The sequence below is a fragment of the Sus scrofa genome, chromosome 8 (assembly GCF_000003025.6).
Source record: "Sus scrofa isolate TJ Tabasco breed Duroc chromosome 8, Sscrofa11.1, whole genome shotgun sequence".
Classification (NCBI taxonomy): domain Eukaryota; kingdom Metazoa; phylum Chordata; class Mammalia; order Artiodactyla; family Suidae; genus Sus; species Sus scrofa.
Window position 1 is genome coordinate 135,002,286 of NC_010450.4, and position 25,002 is coordinate 135,027,287.

Sequence of the window (25,002 nt, forward strand, 5' to 3'; positions counted from 1 at the left end):
CCCGCCTCCGCCCCGCCCCCTTGAGCAGCGCGGCGGCGGCGGCGGCAACATGGAGGGGGAGAGCACGTCGGCGGTGCTCTCTGGTTTTGTGCTCGGCGCTCTCGCCTTCCAGCACCTCAACACCGACTCGGACACGGTGAGCCGAGCGGCGGGGCGGGAGCTGCAGTCGCCTCGGAAGAGGCCCTGCGCGCGGGCCCCTCGTGGCCGCCTTGGCCCGGGTCCCGCCCGCGGGCTCCCCGACGACGGCGACGGGCCGGCCCTCTGCCCCCCGAGCCGCCCTCTCAGCCCCTGGGCGGCCCCGGAGCTGCCGCCCGCCCTCTGACCCTTCCTCTGGTCGCCGGCGTTCATTTCCGCGCCCGACCGCAGCGTCCCGCACGCCCCCTTGCTCTCCTGCCGCAGCTCGCCTTGTCGGGACTCACTCGGTGGAGGAGGAAGAGAGAGGTCGCGGGGGTCCTGTGCCCCGCCGGGAAGGGTGCGGGTTAACGCTCTCCTAAGACCCCCAGGGGTTTTCCCACCACTCTTGTTTTTTTCCTGCAGAACAGCTACTGTGCACGTTTGTTGAAAGGGTCGGCGGGTAAGGGAATGAGAAGCGGTGCATCCAGTGGCTATTTGGGGAGAAGTCTTAGATGAAAAAGATTAACGTGCTTAGAGGGTATCTTTGACTTTTGTTGGCATTGATAGCAAATGTGTTATATTGTGAGGCCTCAGCTAGTTCCTTGTGAGATGCTTTCCGTTAAAATTTAAGTATTTAAGTTTGTCTTCACATATTAGGTATTTAAATGCTTATTCCTTTTGCCCGTTCAAAACCTCTGGATGAAGTAGTGAAGGACTTTTTAAAAACACAGTGCTGGGAGTTCCCGTCGTGGCGCGGTGGTTAACGAATCCGACTAGGAACCATGAGGTTGCGGGTTTGATCTCTGCCCTTGCTCAGTGGGTTAAGGATGCGGCGTTGCCATGAGCTGTGGTGTAGGTTGCAGACGCGGCTGGGACCCCGCATTGCTGTGGCTCTGGCGTAGGCCGGTGGCTACGGCTCCGATTAGACCCCTAGCCTGGGAACCTCCATATGCCGCGGGAGCGGCCCAAGAAATATCAAAAAGACAAAAACAAAACAAAACAAAAAAACCACAGTGCTTATTTTTTAAAGCTTTTGTTTTTACATTTTTCTATCTTTTTTTTTTTCTTTTTTTTTTTAGGGCTGCACCCTTGACGTTTGGAGGCTCCCACGCTAGGGTCAAAACGGATCTGTAGCTCCTGGCCTACGCCACAGTCACAACAACACGGGATCCTCGCTGGTCTGCGACCTGCACCACAGCTCATGGTGATGCTGGATCCTTAACCACTAAGTGAGGCGAGGGATGGAACCTTCGCACTCATGGGTACTAGTCAGATTTGTTTCCACTGAGCCAGGATAGGAGCTCCTTTTATGAAATTTTAGACTGAAACTTTGAGCCTGAGTAGTGTCTTAGAGTGAGTGCTTAGTAATTGGCTGATACAGTTTAGAGAGTCTCATACTGAACAAAGCTGGTCATTTCTTTGTGCCCTTCGTTTTTATAATAAAGGGCTGTCTTACCCAAAATGGGTTGGAATTGATCATTTCCATGTATGTAATTTTAAATAATCTTGTACATTAACACCTAGCAAAGAGCAAACACAGGATAATTTAAAATGTATGTGGGAGTTCCCACCATAACTCAGTGGAACCGAATCTGACCAGTATCCATAAGGACACAGGTTTGACCCCTAGCCTCACTCAGTGGGTTAAGGATCTGGCAGTGCCGTGAGCTGTGGTGTAGGCCAGGGGCTGCAGCTCCAATTCGACCCCTACCCTGGGAACCTACATACACTGCAGGTGCGGCCCATTTAAAAAAAAAAAAAGTATGTGGTTGTGGAAGTTATTTTGGAGTGGCTTAGTGTAACTATAAAGAGAATGGGTCTCTTAGTCTGTAGTTTAAAGGATTAGCAATCCCAAAATGCTTAGTACTAAATGTTAGAGAAGGCTTTGTTTCTTAGATCTTTTTCCTGAAATCTTTGAAAGGTGGTTTTCTAGATGGTTGTTCTTAAAACATTGTCTCCTGTCCAGGGATTTGTTTAAAACACTGTTAGAGTGTAGAGGTCTGGATTGTCCCCCTTCGATCCTAGTAAAGACTGATGTTGTGGAAACATTCCTTTTGTGCTCTTCTGCGAATGAAACTTTTTTTTTAAAGCATTCTAAAGTAATTATAAAGATTAAAAGTTGGAGTTCCCGTCGTGGCTCAGTGGTTAACGAATCCGACTAGGAACCATGAGGTTGCGGGTTCCATCCCTGCCCTCGCTCAGTGGGTTAAGGATCCGGCGTTGCCGTGAGCTGTGGTGTAGGTCGCAGATGCGGCTGGGATCCTGCGTTGCTGTGGCTCTGGCGTCGGCCAGTGGCTACAGCTCCGATTAGACCTCTAGCCTGGGAACCTCCATATGCCTCAGGATTGGCCCTAGAAAAAAGACAAAAAAAAAAAAAAAAAGATTAAAAATTTACTGTCAACCACACTGGGTCTCTAAATGCTGAGAGAAATAACTGAATTCTCTAAAACTCAAAGAAATCACTGACGTTGTGGCAAAATGTCTATATTGTAACAAGAATCAGAGCTCACAGCTACCATTTTAGAAGGCAGACTCTGCAACTCTTGAATATTGTGCACAATTTTTAATCTAAAAATTCACTCTTAGGTTCCTGCTGTGGTGCAGCAGGTTAATAATCCAGCATTGCTCTGTGGCTGTCTGGGTTCAGTTCCCTAGCCTGGCCCAGTGGGTTAAGGATGTGGAGTTTCTACAGCTGTGGTGTAGGTCGCAGCTGTGGCTTGGATTCATTCCCTGCCTCAGGAACTTCCATATGCTACAGATGCTGCTGAAAAAAAAAAATAAAATTTTTTTTGAAATGAAAATAAAAACCCACCCCTGTATCTCTTCATAGTTCAGAAGCCTTCACTGGCTTCCAGAAGCAGGTGCTCTTAATCCAGAGTGCCTGGCCAGTCATTCAGGAGGGTCCATTATTGGGTTATTCTTTTCTGCTTATGATTTCCTAACTCACAAATTCGAGGCTTCTATTCTAAGGCTAACTGCTCTGCTCCTTGCCCCGCAAACATTGTGTGCTTATTTCTGGCTTTAAGCCTTTTATGCTTCCAGGAGTGCCAAAATGTAGTGGTGTTTGCAGTCTCTACAACTTGGGTTTTTTTAACCAAGCTGGAACGCACCTGTCTTTCTTTCGTGTGTCCTCCAGCTGGTAGCACACACTTGTACATAGTGTAAAATACTCGGGAAATACTGGTTTGTTAAGTGGCTGGTAATTCTATCAGTGTATTCCATATCTGATTCTTATTTTTATCCTCATAGGAAGGTTTTCTCCTTGGGGAGGTGAAAGGTGAAGCTAAGAACAGCATAACTGATTCCCAAATGGATGATGTTGAAGTTATTTATACAATTGGTGAGTCACTTATTTATCTCCTATTTTGATAGTTTATGCTAAAACGGATCATCATAAATTACTTTTTAAATTGTTGAGATAGATATGAATTTTTAAAAGCAAGTTTTAAAAAAAATATGTTGCACTCATTTCTCAGTTAAAATGATGGCTATACCCTAGTCTAAAGGAAGAAACAGTATGAGACATAGGAAGTGAATTAAGATTACTGAGGAGGAAACAAGGATGAAATAGCTCCTGCAGATATTTAAGTGGCAGGAAGATGGTGCCGCAAAAGGAACCAGTAAACAAGACCAAGAAAAAAAACAGGTTGGACAGACACATAACATGCTCGAGAAAATTTGGAAGATGAGAACTGAAAAAACTCAGTGGTTTAAGTAATTGAAAACCTTACGTAATTTCTGGAGTTTCATGGGGAAAAGGCCGACTGAATTACTTCTGTAATAGTATAGTATCAGTACTTGATAGATATATATGAGGTTATTGAGATGGTGTCTTCATGTAGTTTTCTCCGTACACATGGCATTTGCAGGTACAAAGATGTCTGTAGCCTTCACATATTTACCTGAAAAGACTCTTCAGCATTTTGGTATTGGGTTTTCTCGTCTAGATGAAGGGTCACAAATTCTCTGTAGTCAAACTGATGTCTTTGATTTAGATGCCTAATGAAATTCCTAACAGTCTGGCTAGGATCTCCCCAAGGAAGGGACTCAAATAGGACCCATCCCAGGAACTGCGATAGGTGATTACTGTTGCAGTGGTCCAGTGCATGCTGTCTGATAAGATTTGCATCTTGACTCGAGGGACATATGTAAAGATGAGATGCCTAGAAGAACTCGTGTTGTCTTGATGTCTTTCTGTGTCATCAGAGGTGACTATTGCCTTTCACTCTTCCGTCCTGAATCATGAGGGATGTGGAAATTTGGAATAATAGAGGAAACACCATATTCATCTTGACACGTCTTACATGATGTTTATTTATTTATTAAAATATTTTTTTTTTTTTTGCTTTTTAGGGCCATACCCATGGCACACGGGAGTTCCCAGGCTGGGGGTCAAGTCAGAGCTGCAGCTGCCAGCCTGTGCCACAGCCACAGCAACTCGGGATCTGAGCCATGTCTGTGACCTACACCACAGCTCATGGCAATGCCAGATCCTTAACCCACTAAGCAAGGCCAGGGATCAAACCCGCAACCTCAAGGTTACTAGTCAGATTCGTTTCTTTCTTTTTTTTTTTTTTTTCTTTTAGACTGCCCTGTAAGAATATGGAGTTCCCAGACCAGGTATCTGGTCCAAGCCACAGTTGTGACCTAAGCCGCAGCTGCAGCAGTGCTGAGGCCAGGGTTAGAACCCGTGTCCCAGCGCTCCCAACTGGCTGTGAATCCCATTGCGCCACAGCAGAAACTCCTAGTCAGATTCGTTTCTGTTGCGCCACAATGGGAACTTCTCTTAAATGATTTTTAATGCTGTCTCGTGATAGAAATTAATCTGTTAGCACACCATCTGCAGCTCCCAGAATTTAGATGTATTTAGGTGTAGTATTTCTATTGACAGGAGGGTAAAACTCACCTCTTTAGAGGTGTTGGACTTTTTTTCTTTAGTCTACAGTTAACATTGACTAATCCTTTATGAAACAACCAGTTGGAATAACAACCAATAATTCCTTTAGCAGCTGTTTTTATCACTTGGGTAAAATTAGAGCATAGCAATTTCAGAGCTCAATGAATATAGCAACTGGGAATTTATCTTTTGTGTGTCTGTTATTAAACCTATTTAGAAGGAATATAGCATTCTAGTTACAAATCAGGCTATAGGTGTGGATTTTGTCTCCTCCACTGGCTTGGGTGAGCCACTTAATCTTTCTGCTTGATACCTCATCTTTAAAATGGAAGGAATGAGAACATCAGTCTCATAGGTTTTGTGGAAATTAAATGAGATACTGGTAATGTACTTTCTGGCATGAAGTCAGTATATGTTATTCAACTGATAATTAATGTTAGCATAACTAAAATTTCTTTTTTTTCCCCAGATGTTCAGAAATACATTCCATGCTATCAGCTCTTTAGGTGAGTACTAAGAGCACGTACATGGTCCATTGTGAAAATTATTATTCTCTGCAGGTGAATTTTTTTCTTTTTAGGGCCATACCCATGGCATATGGAAGTTCCCAGGCTAGGGGCTGAAATGGAGCTGCAGCTGCCAGCCTACACCACATCCACAGCAATGCCAGATCTATAACCCAACTGAGAGGGGCGGGAGATCAAACCTGTGTCCTCATGAATACTAGTTGGGTGCATTACCGCTGAGCCACAATGGGAACTCCTGCAAGAGAATTTTTAAAACTAACTTGGTTACAAGTTATACATGATGGTTAGATTAAAATGAAAACTCTTTTTTTTTTTGGCCATACTCACGGCATGCAGGTTTCCAGGCCAGGGATTGAACCCACCCCACAGCAGCGACCTGAGCTGCAGTGACAGTGCTGGATCCTTAACCCACAGCACCACCAGGGAACTCCAAAAAGACTTAAAAAAAAAAAAAATTATAGTTGATTTACAATGTTCTGTCCATTTCTGCTGTACAGCAGATTGACCTAGTTATTCATACATGTACATTCTTTTTCTCACATTATCCTCCATCGTGTTCCATCACAAGTGACTAGACATGGTTCCCTGTGCTCTATGGCGGGACCTCTTTCTTTGCTTGTCCACTGCAGATGCAGCAGTTTGCATCTACTAATCCCAGACTCTCAGTCCCTCCCCCTCCCCAAAAAGGCTTTTTTTTTCTTTTTTTCCTTTTTCAGTCTTTTTCAAAAAGGTTTTTTTTTTTGCCTGACAATTCACCTGTTCACTTCAACCCTGTCTTCAGTATTTATCGGCCCCATTAGCAGGTCTGCACTCCCTCTTCCAGGGACCAGTTCACCTTGCTTTTCCTTTTCCCACCCGGTCGCCTCATCACGTATGTAAACTCAGTGACACGTTCTCATACATCAACTGCAGCCCTTTTTTCTATCCTTTTTTTTCCCTGGCTTATTATCTGCTTCTTCACTTTTATCTCATTGCTTATGTCTATTAACTGGTTAGGTTCTTCATCTACCAGCTTCCTGTTGCTTTTCCAGGGTGGAAACTTGCACTCTCAGTTCTGCAGATGGTAGTAGTACGGTTAACCCCTGATAGGCTGTGTTGTTGTTAACAGCTTTTTACGGAGGTACCATACACAGAAAAGTGAATTTCCATAAAGCAAACAGCTGTAACCATAGACAACATGGTGTAGCTTTGACGAAATAGCTTTATGATTTATATAAACCATGCATGAAAAATCAGCTTTACGATCTTGTAGTCACGTGGTATGCATGCATTCCTAAAGCTGTGTAGGAGCTGCAGTGGGCATATTGCTAAGGTGAGAAACACCATCGTTCGGCATGACAGACAAAGGCTCAGTGTGTCCATGAACCACTGAGCCAGAAAGGGGCACAGCTCCCCTACTGCCTGATAGACGGTGGGTATAAAAAGTATTTGTTGAGTGAGGGATTCTTGGTGGAAACTCATAAAAAGTACTTCCTTGAGGGACTCTGCACCAGTGATAGATTAACAAGGGAAAGGGGGGGGGGATGATTCACTCTCTTTTGGCAGCCACCTTAACTAACTAGACCAACTTCATGGAGCCTTAGAGCTGAGGCAGCCATGCCTCAGCCTTTTAGCTTTGAAAGTCGGAGGATGAGGAGAAGAACAGGTGGGTGGTAGGCAAACTTAGAAGAATCAGGATTTCTTGGGATCTAATCCAATAGCATACTATGATGTTTCTTTTCCTTGTTTTAAATGATGTAAGTGAACATGTGAAAAAGAAAGTCTTCTAACACCATACTTCTTAGAATCCGAGCTAGATAAGCTTTAATACCCAGCTTTATGTTCTAATACAGAGGACGGCAAAGTCTGGCTCCATGGCCTGTTTTATCTGGTGCTCTATGGATAGTTAGTATTTATTTTTTAAGGGTTGGAGGGGGTGGGGGGGTAAGAACAATGGAGGAATATGTAACAGTAAAGCCTAAGATACTTACTTTGTGGAGCTTTACAGAAAAATTGTCAACCTTGCTCTAATACATTGTTTCTCAAAGTTTTCCTCTGACAAAACACTTATTCCCTTATTTCGGAAATCAGGAGGAAATCTGGAAAACAGCCTACTGAAGCCTAAAACTTAAAGTCACTTTTAAAAAGATTATGCAGTTTAAACGTGAATTCTCCTGCACAAAATATCTATTTCTCCATAAAATTGCCCCCCTTCCCAGAAACGCCACATAAAGCCAGTGCTCGCATGGAAGATGGACACTGCGATCTTACTGTTTCTCTTACACCCTGGTGTACTGCCTTATGCCCGGTTTTTGAGAAGCTCAGAAGTGGACCATCCTAGAGAAATACAGGAGTAAACTCTGGTATTTAGATTTTCCATACTGGAATAAATAGCAAAATGGAGAGATCTGTTTGATGAGCTGAATTAGCCCCTTTGATGGTAAAACACTTTATTTTGTCTATTTTGTAAGTTAGAAAGAAAAAATACATTGCCTATTAGGATTTTTTTTTTCAATTCTATATAACTGAATTTTTTCAGTGTACAGATAGGAATTACCAGTAAAAGCCTATTTCAATGCATGTTATTTGTCAAGGATTTTACATTTGCATAGAAATGAGTGTTAAAGGGAGAAGAGTGTTATTTGCAGTCCCTGGAGGGGAAAGAAAGCTAGAAGTAAATGCTTTAGAATTATTTTCCAATTCTTCCTACATCTTTGACATTTAACTACAGCGCAGAGATCGCTAAACTAAACCTAACCCCTAGCACCCCCAAAAAATAAACTCCTAAAGCATTCCTCTCTTTTTTTTTTTTTTTTTTTTTTTTTCTTTTTCTTTTTGGCTGTGCCCATGGCGTGTGGAAGTTCGTGGACCAGGATCGAACCCACGCCACAGCAGTGACCTGAGCCGGTGCATTGATAACACCAGATCCTTAATCCACTGTGCCACAAGGGAACTCCTAAAGCACTTCTCTTAATTTAAGTACAGCTTTTGGAATTAGCAATGAATAAATTGTCTTTTTGTTATTGTGCTTCATTATTCACATTACACATACTTTTGTATGTGTGATTATTGCAAAAAAATTTTTATTAAGTAAATTGTGAATTAGCTATGCAAACTTATAATACCTATATTTAGTGGATAGTTTTTGTTCTAGGTTTAAAAAAAAATGTGGTACCCAAACTTTTCCTGTGAAGTTTCTCCACTGCTTTTCCTTTCTCATTGCTTATGGACCACATATTTCTACAGTTTTAAGTCTGTTAATTTGAGAATTTCTCTCCTATTTATTTTAGAACTTCATCTAGCAGGTGAGTGGGTGTATGGATCTTGGGTGGTTGGGCTAGGAGTAACTAAAATTAAAAGTGCTGATAAAATCTTCAATGTTTTTAACTTGTTTGAAGTGCCTGTAACTTTGGCTTTTACAGCTTTTACAATTCTTCTGGTGAAGTCAATGAGCAAGCGCTGAAGAAAATATTATCAAGTGTCAAAAAGGTGATTCACTTTTTCTTTTTTAGGGTTTTTGTTTTTTGCTTTTTTTTGTCTTTTTAGGACCATAGCTGCGGCATATGGAACTTCCCAGACTAGGGATTGAGTTGGAGCTGTAGCTGCCGGACACAGCCACAGCCACATCAGATCCTTAACCCACTGGGCGAGGCCAGGGATCAAACCTACATCCTCATGGATACTAGTTGGGTTTGTTACCTCTGAGCCACAACAGGAACTCCTATTTTTTAGTATTATATGTACTTCTCAGCTTCTAAAAACATGGGACACTCTTGACAGAAGTTTCAAGCAGCTTTTGTCTTTACAATGTCCTGTGTAAAACAGGTGAGGAAAGGCTTGTTGTCTCTAGAAATTCAAAGGGGTTTCTCTGAAAGCAAAGCTTATTGTTAAAAAAATCTTCATCTTGGAGTTCCGGTCATGGTGCAGCGGAAACGAATCTGACGAGGTACTATGAGGTTGCAGGTTCGATCCCTGGCCTCAGTGGGTTAAGGACCCGGCATTGCCGTGAACTGTGGTGTAGGTTGCAGACACAGCTTGGATCCCAAGTTGCTGTGGCTGTGGTATAGGCCAGCGGCCGTAGCTTCAATTAGACCCGTAGCCTGGGAACCTCCATCTGCCATGGTGCAGCCCTAAAAAGAGACAAAAAGACAAAAAAATTTTAAAAAATAAAAAATCTTCATCTTGTTCTCATCCTTTTTGACTGCAGCGGGCAGCTGCTTGATATGAAATCTCAATTCCCAGACCAGGGATTGAACCTGGGCCACAGCAGTGAATGTGGCACTGAATCCTAACCACTAGACCACCAGGGAACTCCCTTCTCATCCTTCTCTTGACTGTTGTGATTTACACTGATCGTTCCCTCTCCTGCCTTCCCACCACCCCCCTTTCCAGCACCGCTCACTCTAGGACTCAGTCCCCTGCTGTTATTTGGCCTGGCCGCACCTTCTCTTGTTTACTCTGTGGGGGGTGATTTCCTGTACGGGACCTGATTTGGATCCTCCACAGCCCACTTGGCATTAAAACGTGTTGAATGATTAAAATAGATATTTCTTCCCAATACAGATTTTTTTCTGGGTACTTTTCTCCTCTTAAAACCTTTTGATCTCTTAGTTGAGAATAAAAGTAGATTCAGTAAAAGAAGTTTCTTTCAAAAAACATCTTTTGTTCAAAGTGCTTTCCCCTCAGTTACATGTACGTAAAAATGTACCTGTAGGAGTGAGTGGTTGTTCTTTGTTATAAATTAGTACTGTTTTGAGTCAATGAGATTTATTTTTCCAGGTTAAAAAAAGGTGTAGTAATACTAACAACCCGTTTGTTTAGCATGTTATAGTTTTCAAAACCCCTTCACACATCTTAATCTTGAAACCAGCTTTGTGGGGTTGCTTATATAGGGTAACATTCCCATATGAGTTTCAGTTAAAAGCTACTGTGTTCCATTTACTTACTTAACAAACCAATTATCTGTCCAGGAAGCTAACTAGTTGTCACTGACATTTTCTTCATTTAAATTTGACTAAAGATTAAGATTTTAAGATAGTAAATGCCATAAGGGAAACTAAAGGAAGCTAAGACCTTTTTTCTTTAATCTGTATTAAATAAGATTGTACCCTGGTAACTGAATGGAAAGTAGTTTAAGTCCAAGTCGTTTGCATACTTTACAAAAGGTAAGGCGTATTTGTATGTGTGTGTTTTGTTTACATAGGCCCCGTCTTGCTAATTATTAAGATAGCATCCTTAAGGTCATCAGTCTTACTGCTCGGGTATGACAGCAAGCCCTGTCGTGGTTGTAGTCACTGAGGTACACACCTGATGTTTCTCTGTATATGCTTTCAGGATGTAGTTGGTTGGTACAAATTCCGACGTCATTCAGATCAGGTCATGACATTTAGAGAGAGGCTCCTTCACAGAAATTTACAGAAGCATCTTTCAAGCCAGGAACTTGTTTTTCTGTTATTAACACCGAGTATAATAACAGAAAGCTGCTCTACTCATCGGCTGGAGCATGCCTTGTATAAACCTCAGAAAGGGTGAGTGTTGACCAGTTGCTGGCTGTCCTCAACCAATAGAAAAGTATACTTAACATTTTTACTGTGCTTTTTACTGACTATTTTTGTCACAGTAACGCTTTTTAGTTTGTCTTAGCATTGATTTTTTTTTTTTTTTTAGGGTTGCACTCCAGGCATATGGAAGTTCCCAGGCTAGGGGTCGAATCAGAGCTGCACCTGCCAGCCTACACCACAGCCACAGGAATGTGGGATCCAAGCCGTGTCTGCGACCTACACCACAGTTCACAGTAACGCCAGGTCTTTAACCCAGTGAGCGAGCCCCTGGATCAAACCTGGGTCCTCGTGGATTATGAGTCAGTTTCGTTTCTGCTGAGCCATCATGGGAAGTACCACCACTGATTCTTTATAGATGGGAAAATGAAGGTCAGATGAGGAAATCAGAAGCCCAGTATGGAACAATGGCAAAGTGACTTGTGTTTCTGGTGCTGAGGATTTGCTGTTATTTACCGTAGGGTTAAAAAAATAAGCATGCTTTAGATATTGGTTGCTAATGTACAACTGAAACCTGCATACCTGAGCAGCCTTTTGCTGACCTCTGCCAGGAAGCTGGGTGATTCTTGATGATCCACCAAAATGAGCTAATAACACTCCCCACAGCTGATGTAAACAGCTTTTTCATGAGCATGAGAATAAAGTTAAGAGAGTCCCGGAGAAGAGTAATTTTATCATTTATGGAAGATGGGATGAATCACAGCAAGACGGCTTATTTTACACGTGCTAGTCAGTTAAAATAGCTGTTAAAGCATTTTTCTTTCTTTCTGTTTTTTTATTTTTTATGGCCGCACCCACGGCATATGGAGGTTCCCAGGCTAGGGGTAGAATTGGAGCCGTAGCTGCCAGCCTACACCACAGCCACAGCAGTGTGGGATCTGAGCCAAGTCTGTGACCTACACCACAGCTCACGGCAACACTGGATCCTTAACCCAGTGAGCGAGGCCAGGGATTGAACCTGCATCCTCAGGGATGCTAGTCAGATTCGTTTCCATTGAGCCACAGAGGGAACTCCCTGTTTCACAACTTTTAAAAGCCGTTTGCCTCAAGACAGTAAATTCTGTCTTGGCTAAGTAGTAAGGAATGAATTTTTTGTTTTTTCTTATAAGGGCAAGGTAGTCTATACTAAAAAGTAGATGCTAATCTATCACTTTAAGTTTTTTTTTTTTTGTTTTTCCAATTTTATTTCTTCAGACTTTTTCATAGAATACCTTTAGTGGTGGCCAATCTGGGCATGTCTGAACAACTGGGTTATAAAACTGTATCTGGTTCCTGTATGTCTGCTGGTTTTAGTCGAGCAGTAAAAACACACAGGTGAGATTCCTTAACTGCTTCCCCACTAAACTTAATTCCTATTCATTTTTTGAAATTAATGTTTTAATTACACAAGAGAATAAAAATGAACACTAATGACTACATTACTCAGGTAAACCAGACTGTTTTTAGTTTCTCCATATTTCCTTCTAGCACTTTTGTATGTCCATCTATAAAATCTGAAAGAGAGGGGCTTTGTTTAATAGCCTACATATTTTTACATAGTCTGAGAGTAAGGAGCTAGCCCCAATATAATTTTTTAGGCAGCAGTTCATATTAAAGACAAGAAATTAGACTGGATATTAAATAAAGACAAAAAAAACCAAGATTTACTCACCGGTAGACGGCTGAGCTGTACCTTTTTTGGGGACAATAAAGGAATAGTTAATGTCGGGAATCACAACACTGGTACCACAGATACTTAGTGTAAACTTTATGAGAATAATGAACTAGATTTTATTTATTTTTGTGTTCCCACGGTACTGAACCGTGTCTTATAGAAATGGAATATCACATTTCATTGATTCTAAGATGCACAGTTTTAAATTTATCTGAAATTGGGATTTTTACAGACATGCCTTAGAATTGTTTTTTCTTCGTGATATCTAAAATAACATTGCCTCTTTCAATCAATGATGACTTAAACTCAGTAAAATAATTGATCCCATTGTAAAGAAAAAAGCCCACCCCAACCCCACCCTTAGTTTCAGTCTTTATTTTTTTGGTCTTTTTTTTTGCCATTTCTTGGGCTGCTCCCACAGCATATGGAGGTTCCCAGGCTAGGGGTCTAATCAGAGCTGTAGCCGCCAGCCTACACCAGAGCCACAGTAACGTGGGATCCGAGCCGCGTCTGCAACCTACACCACAGCTCACAGCAACGCCAGATCCTTAACCCACTGAGCGAGGCCAGGGATTGAACCTGCAACCTCATGGTTCCTAGTCAGATTTGTTAACCACTGCGCCACAGCGGGAACTCGAGTCTTTATTTTTAAATACTTCTTTTTTGAGTCCTGGAAGTAGTACTTAGGCTAAAAAAGTTTGCTAAGGTGAAGATAGATGAACTCGTTTTTCTGCTTAGTTTTGCTCTATACAAGTAAGTTGACAAAATTATGGCTCCTACAAGGCCACTAAAAAGAATCTTCTGTTGTTCCTTAACTACAAATAAGTTTTTCATTGTATCATTAAAATGAGTTCCATACATTTGCCTGAGGAAATGGTAATTTTTTACAGCTCTGAATTTTTTAAAGAAGATGGATCTTTAAAGGAGGTACATAAGATAAATGAAATGTATGCTTCTTTACAAGAAGAATTAAAGGTAAGTTAACATTTAAAGACTGCTTACAGAGTTGATATCAAATTGGTCACCAAAATATTTTAGGGATAAACTGACTTGATAAGACATGGATTTTTGTACTAGTTTAGCTTCAGGAACCAAGACCTTCATCTCAGTGGCCTACACAAACAAGTTTAGTCCCACTGACTTAGTGTCTTGGCTGCAACTTTGCTTTTGTTCTAAATGGCATCTTCCTTCTAGGATCTGGCCCTTATTTGATGTGGGACATGCTCTTCTCATGACAGAGGGAAAAGAGCAAGAAAGCTGGTGACAATTCACAGCAGCTCTCAGAACTTCTGCTTAGAGCTGGCATGTCACTGCCACTCACATGTCATTGGCCAGAGGCTGTCATGTCAGTAGTCAGGGATATATAACCCTTTTACAGGATAAAAAAGGAAGCAAATATTTGGGAATAAAACAGTCTGCCACAGTACGTGCTAAGCTCTATCTCATTGTGTCCATTCTGTTCCCTGAGAAGTAGACATAAGATGGGATTAGAGATGCAAGACACTTATTAGGCCTGCGAAGAATAAAGGGAAGGGAGCAGGAGTGGCTGGGGGACCTGCAGTGCAAGTCTGACACCTGAGAAGGGGTCAGGAAAGGAGGAAGGTTGGACAGGAAGAGCTTTAGACTGCAAGACCAGAACATCTCAGCCAGGCTGAGATGGAACGTCTGCAAGCACAGGCGTCCTGTAGGACGACTTGTACTAATAGCCTCTGTGCTCAGTCGCTATCTAGGAAATACCTTGAAAGAAAGCTTGTTTAAGTGGGAAGGTAACACATCTGGGACGCATTTTATAACTATAAAGTACCACGCAAATACTTGCTGATTTCTTCCAGAAAAATAGTAAGATAAAAATTTTATAAAGAAAAATATTATATACCATGAAAGATTTTATGTTATTTGTGAACCTAGACTGTAGTACACAACTTAGAACTTTTATCTATGCCCTTTATTTATTTATTTAATTTATTTTTTGCTTTTTTAGGGCTGCGCTGGTGGCATATGGAGGTTCCCAGGCTAGGGATCAAATTGGAGCTATAGCTGCTGGCCTACACCACAGCCATAGCAATGCAGGATCCCCAACCCACAGAGTGAGGCCGGGGATCAAACCTGAGTCCTCGTGGATGCTGGTCAGGTTTCTTAACTGCTGAGCTACGAAGGGAACTCCTATGCCCTTACTTTATTTTGCAGAGTATATGCAAAAAAGTGGAACACAGTGAGAGAGCAGTAGAGAAACTGCTAAAGGACGTAAACAGATTAAAACAGGAAATTAAAAAAAGAAAACAAGCACAGATTCAAGCAGCACGTAAGTAAAAAGTTCCTGTGCTTTAAAGAAAAATTTTCGGATTGTAATTATCGATGAGCTGGCTGCACTAGCTGATGAATTTGTCTACTTTAGGATTAAAAATAGCTGTTTTATTAATACATTCAAATCCCACTGAACAGAGAACATGGTACTACCGTAGGTATACTATCTTGACATTAAAAAATATAATTTTCTTTTAGGATATATGGCATATAAACTTGGGATTCGTTTTTCTTAATTTAGATAGTTTGCTATAACTCTTTGAAGTTTTTTGCTTTAGTAACAGTTAACTGTGGAAGCTGTGTAGGACAAATACTGTTAACATTGAACTACTTTTTGTTTGTTTAGGAGAGAAGAATGTACAAAAAGACCCTCAGGAGAACGTTTTTCTTTGTCAAGCTTTACGGACCATTTTTCCAGATTGTGAATTTCTTCATTCATGTGTTGTTTCTTTGAAAAATAGGCATATTTCTAAAAGTACTTGTAATACCACCCACCATGTCAGCGTGGATGGCCTGACCCTACTGGTGGAGTACACTGACAGTCCGGAAGCTAGTCCTGCTGGTAGCACACTGCAGACGAGTAAGCGCAAGGCTTCTGATGCAGATGACGGAGGGCGATCCAAGAAGTCACGGCTGTTAGAGCTGCAGAACAAACCATCTAAGGCAGATACTGACAGCAGCGACCAGGAAAAGGCATCCACAATGAGTAGCCCAGAAGCAGATGAAGAGCTTGAGAAAAGGAAGGGCTCTGGTGAATATCCACAGTCTCCGACCTTTTGACTCCGTTAGGCCCAAAGGAGATGCGTGGTCAGCTGAAGGATGAAGCCAGGCTCTTCTCTTGTTTTTACTGTGTTCAGCTCTGTGCAGTAACAAACGGGTGCATCAGTTAATCCGGAGTTTGAGTTACAGAACGAGCCTGGTCATGCAGTGTATTTGGGATCAGCAGTTGGTCAATTAGGTGAAGAGGCCAGTGAAGCCTGGCTCAAATGAGAGCATATACGTACATACACTGCTTATGGTGTCTGTCACAGAGACTTCATTTTCACATACAGCAGAGTGTACATTCATTGTCAAACTTTTGTTGTAGACTAGGGACTTTTCTAAAAATGTCTTGGAATCCCTTTGTTCCATTACTTAACCTTTATAAGACCGCTTTAGTTTCCTTAAAGAAATCTGCAAATTAACCTAAGTACAAAATGCTACTTAGTTTTTTTCATCTCCCATTACCAATCTCATTTAAATGTCCAAACTATACCTAATTTGGCAACTAATTTTTTTAAAGCTAGTTATCTTTACCAAGTCTTCTCAAAATATTTACTTAATATTCATTATAATGGTAATTTTCTTCTTAATGTTCATATTCATCTATACAAAAATACAGCTGACACACATCTGGGAGTAGCCGACTTGGCAATGCAGAACGCAACAGGTTAAGAGAGTCACGTCACGGGCTCCCATGTGACTTTTAAGGATGTAAAGCTCCCGTTTCATCCAGTTTGATGGCTAATAAGTGGAGGTTGGTTAAGAGCTTTTACTGTGTGTTCTTTGTGTTTGCATTTTCCACAGCAGAATTTCCCATGAAGCATACACAGCACTTGACGCCTTCATGTTTTACTCCGAGTGAGATGCTGAACCCACATGTTGACGAATGCTGTCAGTTACTTCCTAAGTGGTAGGGCCAACTCATAGCTAGTAGCAAAAGCGCTCATCTTCTGTGTGTTAACATGCATTGATTCCCGTAGGGTGCTTATAAAGCCCACGTAACACCCGGGATGATTTGTGCAAAGAGTTTCCCATAGGATTGTCGTGCTGATTATATAAGCGCAGGGCAGGAGAGGAAATAGGGTTCAGTGTGAACCCTAATTTAAAAATAATTAGGTTTGCTGTCCCAACTTTCAAGGTGTTCAGTGAAAAGGAGGAAATGAGTCCTTACTGGACATTTTTTCTGCTGCTCCCATCTTTTGGCAGTTAGTTTGTATGAGTGGAGAAAGAGAAGATGAGAGATTGCCTGGACATGAGTTTACACACAGGACACGACCGGTTTCAGGAGAGACGGGTGCAGGAGTAGATGTGACGGGCAGCACCCCTGTTCACCCTCATGTGACGCTCCTCCAGAGGGAAGACCTAGAGTCCTGGCCGGGCTGGCTTATGTGCTTGGTAGAAAATCTTTGTAGCAATTTCAAATCCACACCCTGTCACACGTGATCTGTACATTCTGCAGGCATTTCACTTTCCTGCACCCAAATCCCCACAATCCCATCTGCAAGACAGAACCTGGGCCGAAAGTAAAATTCCAATACAGGTCATCCTTTCCCTGTTTAACGCCCCAGTATCAGTGGTATGTTGTGTGAGCTATTTGGGGACCCGATACAAGTAAAAATCCCACAGTACCAATTTTTTTATTCATATGTAAGTAAAATGTAATGAGTGTCAACATTGTAAATAATCTGATTTATTTAACGAACGTTCTCATATGAAGAGGAAGCTCCATCCCAAACCATTTTCTCCTCATATGATTTCAAGTTATTAACAAACACTTAATACTTTAGGAGTTCTCGTTGTGGCTCAGCAATAACAAACCCAACTAGTATCCATGAGGATACAGGTTCAGTCTCTGGCCTCACTTGGTGGTTAAGGATCTGGCATTGCCATGAGCTGTGCTGTAGGTCTGAGAGGCAGCTTGTATCCTGCTGTGGCTGTGGCTGTGGCATAGGCCAGCAGCTGCAGCTCTGATTCGACCTTTATCCTGGGAACTTCCAAGGGTCACACATGTGGCCCTTAAAAAAAAAAAAAAAAAAAAAAACCTTAATACTTTGTATTTTGGTAAGAATTAACCTATTAATTTTCTGTTCAAAGGTTATTAAATCTTATAGTTTGAGTCAATATTATCATCACACAAATATTGCTAAGTTTATTGATAACTTTATATAATTTACTCCCTGTATTTGATGTTACAAACTTTAGGGTCTTTGAGATATGCAGGATCCTTGTATGTAACTGGCATAAACCCTGTAAAGAGATAATGAAAGTTATTCACAAAAGCTAGTGAGCAAAATTTTGGTTAGCATAATTCAGTTTTTCAGATGTTCTTACCCAGTATTTGAGCTCTCTTAATTGCTTTTGTAATTTCTTTTTGTTTCTTCCCACAAAGACCTGTAAAAGAAAATGTTTTCTTATTCATAAAAAAAAATGCCAATATCCCAAATGCATAACCATTGCCCACATCATGGAAGGGTTGAAACCCCATCAAGAGCCAGTCAGTAAACGTCTTAGGCTTTGTAGGCCACACAGTCTCTGTCCTCATTACTCAGTCCTGTTGTAGCTCAGACTCTATGGAAACTATTTATAAAAACAAGCGGCAGATCTGATGTGGCGTATAGGCAGCAGGACCCTGGTTTAAATGATAGCCTAGGCATGACTAGAGTGTACTCCAAAACAGCAAGGCAATTTTTTTAAGCCCATGTTTTCTACGTGTTGTCAGCCTTTATACAATTAACTGAGTATAAGAAGACATGCAAATTAATAACCCTTTTGGCCTAAGACGAGGCTTTCTCAAAGTACGCATCGTATTTGGTCTAATAGTAATTTGTAGCACTATCTGAAAGTTTGCCAGTTTTCTTAAATAACAGAAGTAGATTTATATAATTCTTATCTATATTTAAGTTGCTATAATAGAAAATAAAATACCTGTTATGTGCCTTCCATAAATGCATCCAGTAAAAGGAGAAATAAACTGGGATAAAAGCTGTTGAGTTTTATTTGGAAAGGAAAAAAATTTTTATATTAATACACTTGTTAGTCAACCTTGATTGTGTAAATTTCAAAAACTTATGTCACCTTCAAGTTATGTAAATGTGTATTAATAAATTTCAGACAAACGTAAAAAATTTGAATGAAAAGTGACTTATGTTCATTCTTCTAAGGGGTGATCTTTTTATTTTTTTATGTTTTGGCTGCACCCACAGCATGCTAAAGTTCCCAGGCCAGAGATCAAACCCCCACCACAACAGTGACTTTTGGGCCACAGCACTGGCAACACTGGGTCCTTAACCTGCTAAGCTACAAGGGAGCTCCAACAGATCATCTTGAATAACTAAACTGAGTTAACATCTTATCCAGTGTGTGTCAGGAAGTATACAACAGGTTAATGAGCATATTCTTTCACTACTAAAGGTGTTTTCTTGACCATTCCTCTCTTCTAAAACAAAGCTGCTTATAATGAACAAAACATTCCAGCTATCACGACAGGCTATCATATATCAGACGACTGTGGGGTCTTCACCGGGTACAGGTACATCAAGCCATTTGCTGACTGATTATTTATTTATTTGTTTTAACTTACGTATTTATTTCGCATTTTAGGTCCGCACCTGCAGCATATGGAGATTCCCAGGCTAGAGGTCGAATCAGAGCTAAGCTGCTGGCCTACGCCACAGCCAGAGCCACATGGGATCCAAGCCGTGCCCGTGACCTACGCCACAGCTCACAGCAACACCAGATCCTTAACCCACTGAGGGAGAACAGACGTCCTCATGGATCCTAGTCAAGTTCATTACCACTGAGCATGATCGGAACTCCCAATTTGCTGTTATTTATGTCTCATTAAATTCTTTAGCACTTTCCAGGGACCAGGCACTGTTCTAGGCACCATGCATAATCCTAATATATTGCATTTTAAAATTTCTCTTTTTTTTTTTAGCTTTCTTTTTTTTCTGCTTTTCAGGGCCACACCTGTAGCATATGGAATTCCCCTTCTAGGGCTGGAATCGGAGATGCAGCTGCTGGCCTATGGCACAGCCAAAACAATGCCTGCCTATCCTTAACCCACTGAGCAAGGCCAAGGATCAAACTTGTGTCCTCATGGATACTACTTGAGCTATTACTGCTGAGCCTCAGCGGGAACTTCCTTTTTATTTTTTTTAACTTTTTTTTTCTTTTGGATTTTAAAATTTCTTGAGTTTTCTCCCATTAAGGCAATTATCACTTCATACTGTTGTAAGTAGACTTAATTTTGGCACCATTCTCTTCCCCAAATTTGCCACTTTTAATTTGCTGAGTGCTTGACAACAGATAAACTATATTTGACACAGTAATACTGGTGGTGAGCTATAAAGATGGACTTCACCAGAGGGGCTTTTCCCCAACGGCTCAACTCCACCAACTGAGAATCACTGTCACAGTGAGTCACGGTGAGATGTTTGAGACAAAGAAAAAAGAGAAATACTGAGCTGCATTAACAGTAAATGAGGAGTTCCCGTCGTGGTGCAGTGGTTAACGAATCCAACTAGAAACCATGAGCTTGCGGGTTCGGTCCCTGCCCTTGCTCAGTGGGTTAACGATCCGGCATTGCCGTGAGCTGTGGTGTAGGTTGCAGACGCGGCTCGGATCCTGCATTGCTGTGGCTCTGGCATAGGCCGGTGGCTACAGCTCCGATTCGACCCCTAGCCTGGGAACCTCCATATGCCGCAGGAGCGGCAACAGTAAATGAGGGGAGTTCCCGTCGTGGTGCAGTGGACACAAATCTGACTGGGAACCATGAGGTTGCAGGTTTGATGCCTGGCCTTGTTCAGTGGGTTAAGGATCCGTGAGCTGTGGTGTAGGCCACAGACATGGCTTGGATCCCACGTTGCTGTGGCTGTGGTGTAGGCCAGCAGCTACAGCTCCTATTGGACCCCTAGCCTGGGAACCTCCATATGCCGCAGGTGCAATCCTAAAAACAAAACAAAACAGAAACAGTAAATGAGGGACAGCGAGGGGGCTCTTATTTGAAGAAAAGAGAGTTGCCTTATACATAGAAGTATATCCAGATTTCAGATTATGAAGTTGCTAAAACAGCAACCCCTACACAAAGCCTGTTATAAAGCTGACTTCTCCATTGTAAATATTAATAAAGGAGCAAAACCAAGTATCATAGTGAAGTAAAACCATATCTCACCTGCACATTCTTATAATCTACATGTTTTTCACACAAGATACATTTTTTCAGAGGCTCCTTATAAGGATTTTCCATTGGAACAGGCTAGGATAAAGAAAAAAAAAAACCTGGTAATACAGTTTGTGTTAATTTTAAATAAAAAAAAAAAAGTCTCAGGTTACTACATTTAAATCTCTCCAAGAGATTAGCTGTATCTTTCTTACTGTGAAAGAGAAATAAATACAACTTGGCTTGTAAAATAAATATCAAGTATTTCTGAAAGATCCTCCATTTTAAAGAGTTTAGTGTACTCATATTTTGTAGAAGCATCTCGTTTTAGTTTGGCTAGGAGGGATTAAGTTAGGAAGGAGAATTCTGGTATAAAATACAATCTTTGGAGAGAAAGGGCTATGGAAGGGGAAAAAATCTGAAATCTTTGATAAGTAACTCTCCTCAAATGCTTTGCCCGGGTGGTAGGTGGCTAAAAATTCTCAACTTAGATTTAAATTAAGAAAAACTTAAGAGCACAACAGTTATATGCAATTCTTAATAATAATCCCTAAATCCATCCCCATATTTCTGTAGATGTCTTGTCACTATTTCTATATTAAAAGACAATATTGGAGTTCCCGTTGTGGCGCAGTGGTTAACGAATCCGACTAGGAACCATGAGGTTGCAGGTTCGGTCCCTGGCCTTGCTCAGTGGGTTAAGGATCCAGCATTGCCGTGAGCTGGATCGTGGCTACCGCTCCGATTAGACCCCTAGCCTGGATATCTCCATATGCCGTGGGAGCAGCCCAAGAAATGGCAAAAAGACCAAAAAAAAAAAAAAAAAGACAATGTCCCCATGGCTTACTATATAATACTCTAAAGTTCTCTGACTACAATTTTATGGTCCCAGACTGTTTTAAAAGTTTGTGTCAACTTTTTTGCTTTTTTCTGTGTTTACTACTGTCTCTTATGCTTCTGTCACAAGGCCTCCCTCCTATAATCAGTATAGATATCTCCAGCCTGGAGATTTTTAATCTAGAAATGGTTTTGAGGTTCCTGAAGCCCAGTAGTTGTATGCAAAATTTCAAATAAATAGGACTCTGTGCCTTTTTCTGAGGGCACATAGCCTCATTAGAGTCTTGGTGGGGTTTATGACCTAAAAAGAAGCTCTGGCAATTTCCTTTACTCTCTTGACTATGGTAGGAATTGATGACCAAGATGGACACTCAAAGGGACTAGATGAGTTCTTTCGTTTTTGTAGAAGGGTTCATTTGCTTTTTCCAACTCCTCAAATTTTCTTTTTTTTTTTTTTCTTTAGGGCCAGAGCCAGGACATACTGTGGTTCCCCCGCTGGGGGTCTAATTGGAGCTGGAGCTGCCGGCCTACACCACAGCTATAGCAACGCCAGATCTGACCCACTTCTATGAGCTACATCACAGCTCATGCCAATGCCAGATCCTTAACCCAATGAGCAAGGCCAAGGACTGAACCTGCGTCCTCATTGTTACTAGTCAGGTTCATTTCCAATGAGCCACAACGCAGGATCCGAGCCGCGTCTGCAACCCACACCATAGCTCATGGCAACACCAGATCGTCAACCCACTGAGCAAAGGCAGGGATTGAACCCGCAACCTCATGGCTCCTAGTCGGATTCGCTAACCACTGCACCACGACGGGAACTCCCAAAACTACCTTTTTTAATTCCTAAAGCACATATCTAGAAAGAAAAATATGGTGTTAGGGAAGCCATCCTTCTTGCTACGAAGCTAGGAATTCTCTTACTTCAAAGTTCACTTAAGTGACTACTCAATAAATTTTAATTTTCAAACTTGACTAATGATTCTCGATTGTTTTTTTCCTTCAGCTGAACATTATTCAAACAGTTAAGATACAAGAATTTGATCATGTTTGCAAGCACCTTATTAAAAGAAAAAAAAAAAACTTACAAGGTCCTCGTTGCTGGCTACCTGTTTATATTGTGAACAACTTCTCCACAGCACTGCAATTGAACAGAAACAGCAACAAACTATTTTTGATAGCTGAGCAGCTAAATATTTTGTTTCTATGGAGGCAAGATGAATTAAGGCATGACATAAAAGAAAGGTTTTTAATTCATTACACTAACAAGGTTAAATATAAGTTTAAAAAAAAAAGCCTTTAGATTTGAGGCAGAGTGGACTTTGTGTGGTTTCTGGGGCATTGGGGAAAGGGCGTATGTATCCCCACCATACAATCTCTTACCTGTTCTCTTCCTGAAATTTATTTCCTCTCTCTCATGGAGTAGAGACAGATTTTAATGCAAAGGAAAAATGAAAACAGACTCCTTACAGAGAGTAGGTTTTGGCAGAGAAGCACAAAGTAGATTAAAGTGCATAAATGGTAGATTCCAGGGCCCATGTCACAATTTCGCCCTGATTTGGGACCTCGGATATCGAATTTGCTGCGGGGTTACTGTGAAGATGCTTCCTATCAAGTTCTACCCGAAGATCGTAAGCATGTCCCTGCCTCCTTTTGAGAACCCCCCCATCACTGTTGTACTGGACGTCCTCTTCAGTCTTAAAAAACTAGTGACAGGCCATGACAGATTCCCACTTACCTTGGAGAAACCTAAGGCCTAGACACCGGCGTCCATTAGCGAACGGTGTCATCTCCACCGACCCAAGCAGGGCTAAGCCAACGGCTGCAAGTCTACAAAGGAGCCTAGGATGTGGAGACTTTACCTGCATGAGTCCCGGGATCCGTAAGGCAGACAGCAGCATTCACGAAGTCTGTCGACTTTCTCCTCCCCAACCGGCTGCAAAGAGACACCACAGCCGCCATGGCCCCTTGCCCCTCCTCTTCCGTTTTCCAAAGCGCCGGACCAGCCCCTTCCGGTGTGCTTCCCCTGTGGGTCCGAGCACTCGGTTCAAAGGTTCCGCAGGCGAACGCGGAGAACCAAGAGCAGCTGAAGTTTTCGATGCGCCTGCGCAGCATCTTCCCGTTCTCCACTCCCACCCGGACTCCGCGCCGCCCGCTGGGGACGTTAACGATTGGACAAGGAGAGGGCGGGCTCTTATGCTTGTGCCTCCGCTTCCGGTTCCAGAGCCCCGATAATTGGTTGGTGGTCTTTCCCAAAGGTGGATGGAGACGCGAGCCCCGTTTCCACCTGCTGCTACCTTTCCCCTGTTGCTGCACTCACCCTTCTACTGGGGTTTGGCGGCTGGGTCACTGGAGACGACGTTCGGGGAGGGCCCTCAGCCCCTGCCATGGATGATGGCGGTTCCCGTATCCGCCGGCGGGTGTCTGTCCGCAAAAGGAACCGATTTAGCACAGAGAGCGTTTTGGCCGCCCCCACCGCAGCCGAGCTTAAGCCCGGTGATGAGAAGGAAGAGGAGGAAATGGTGGCTGGGAGCCGGCGGCGGAAAACCGTGGACGTGCAGCCAGTCGAGGTACAGCCCCATCACCCCTCAAATTCCTCTGAGTTTCTTGTTCCATTTCCCACCCTTGGGATGAGGAGACACCAGGTCTCCCAGTGCGCATGCTCAATGGAAGAGTAGGCGACCAGCTGCAGGGGGCGTGGATCTTGAAACAAAAATTGGCAGATCCATTCCCAGGTGCAAACGCCAGCTGCCCAATTATCTGCCAGCGTTCAGGTGCTCACCTCGTTTTTGTTATCGATGTTAATCTCACTTGTGAGGTATTGCACTGTTGGCCCGTTTTTTATATATACATGTAAATAAAACATAGACCTCAAGACATACAAGTTGTACGCACAGCAAGTGTGGCATGCTGAAATGCATGTGGCATGACTGAAATGCAAACCTAGCCTTTCAAGTTTATGCCACTTAACCTTTCTCCGCCCCCGTTTCTTCATTTGTAAAATGGGAATGATAGTTTCTATTTAAGAGGATGATTTACATTTTGGTCTGTGATACATATATAACCATGTAACGATGTATCTGAGAGAGCCCTTGGCTGAAATTTTTATTCTTTTTTTTTTTTTAATGGTTGCACGCACGGCATATGGAAGTTCCTGGGCCAGGGACTGAATCAAAGCCGCAGTTGTGACAATGTCAGATCCTTTA

The 25,002-nt window shown here is 42.2% G+C and overlaps 3 protein-coding genes across 14 annotated transcripts in view; 2 read left to right on the forward strand and 1 right to left on the reverse strand.

Annotated features, from left to right (window-relative positions):
• ABRAXAS1 (abraxas 1, BRCA1 A complex subunit) lies at positions 12–18,920 on the forward strand. 4 transcript variants are annotated; one of them, XM_003129348.4, is made up of 9 exons: positions 12–136; positions 3,364–3,454; positions 5,481–5,517; positions 8,940–9,006; positions 10,852–11,045; positions 12,270–12,389; positions 13,620–13,704; positions 14,917–15,031; positions 15,380–18,920. In XM_003129348.4, the coding sequence occupies exons 1-9, from the start codon at positions 50–52 to the stop codon at positions 15,811–15,813; spliced, it is 1,230 nt and encodes a 409-aa protein (XP_003129396.1). In that variant the 5' UTR covers positions 12–49; the 3' UTR covers positions 15,814–18,920. The 4 variants fall into 4 exon arrangements, with proteins under 4 accessions (XP_003129396.1, XP_005656628.1, XP_005656629.1 ...); XM_005656572.3 differs by lacking the exon at positions 12–136 and adding an exon at positions 339–574; XM_005656571.3 differs by lacking the exon at positions 12,270–12,389.
• MRPS18C (mitochondrial ribosomal protein S18C) lies at positions 17,417–24,434 on the reverse strand. Of its 3 annotated transcripts, none has more exons than XM_003129356.5 (7): positions 24,117–24,434; positions 23,659–23,822; positions 22,885–22,937; positions 20,969–21,052; positions 18,721–18,778; positions 18,127–18,186; positions 17,417–18,042 (listed from the first exon to the last, which is right to left on the reverse strand). In XM_003129356.5, the coding sequence occupies exons 2-7, from the start codon at positions 23,756–23,758 to the stop codon at positions 17,966–17,968; spliced, it is 432 nt and encodes a 143-aa protein (XP_003129404.4). In that variant the 5' UTR covers positions 23,759–23,822; positions 24,117–24,434; the 3' UTR covers positions 17,417–17,965. The 3 variants fall into 3 exon arrangements, with proteins under 3 accessions (XP_003129404.4, XP_020957463.1, XP_020957464.1); XM_021101804.1 differs by having other exon boundaries at positions 17,919–18,042; positions 22,885–22,964; positions 24,117–24,255; XM_021101805.1 differs by lacking the exon at positions 20,969–21,052 and having other exon boundaries at positions 17,919–18,042; positions 24,117–24,255.
• The window catches only part of HELQ (helicase, POLQ-like), a 34,935-nt gene continuing 33,764 nt past the window's right edge, over positions 23,832–25,002 (forward strand). For 4 of the 7 annotated variants that reach the window (XM_013989414.2, XM_013989415.2, XM_013989416.2 and 1 more), the window contains exon 1: positions 23,833–24,366. In XM_013989414.2, the coding sequence (XP_013844868.1) occupies positions 24,184–24,366 (183 nt within the window). In that variant the 5' untranslated portion in view covers positions 23,833–24,183. Of the gene's footprint in view, positions 24,427–25,002 lie in introns of all 7 variants that reach the window. The other 3 variants (XM_003129349.4, XM_013989426.2, XR_001304088.2) reach the window with 2 other exon arrangements.

Coding starts and splice junctions, on each gene's coding strand:
- ABRAXAS1 (XM_003129348.4), top strand. CDS start 50: ATGGAGGGGGAGAGCACGTCGGCGGTGCTCTCTGGTTTTGTGCTCGGC. Junction 11,046..12,269: donor TTGTATAAACCTCAGAAAGG/GTGAGTGTTGAC, acceptor TTATTTCTTCAG/ACTTTTTCATAGAATACCTT. Junction 15,032..15,379: donor AGCACAGATTCAAGCAGCAC/GTAAGTAAAAAG, acceptor TTGTTTGTTTAG/GAGAGAAGAATGTACAAAAA.
- MRPS18C (XM_021101804.1), bottom strand. CDS start 23,758: ATGGCGGCTGTGGTGTCTCTTTGCAGCCGGTTGGGGAGGAGAAAGTCG. Junction 18,187..18,720: donor TTATGGAAGGCACATAACAG/GTATTTTATTTT, acceptor TTTCTTTTACAG/GTCTTTGTGGGAAGAAACAA. Junction 18,043..18,126: donor TAAGAGAGCTCAAATACTGG/GTAAGAACATCT, acceptor ATCTCTTTACAG/GGTTTATGCCAGTTACATAC.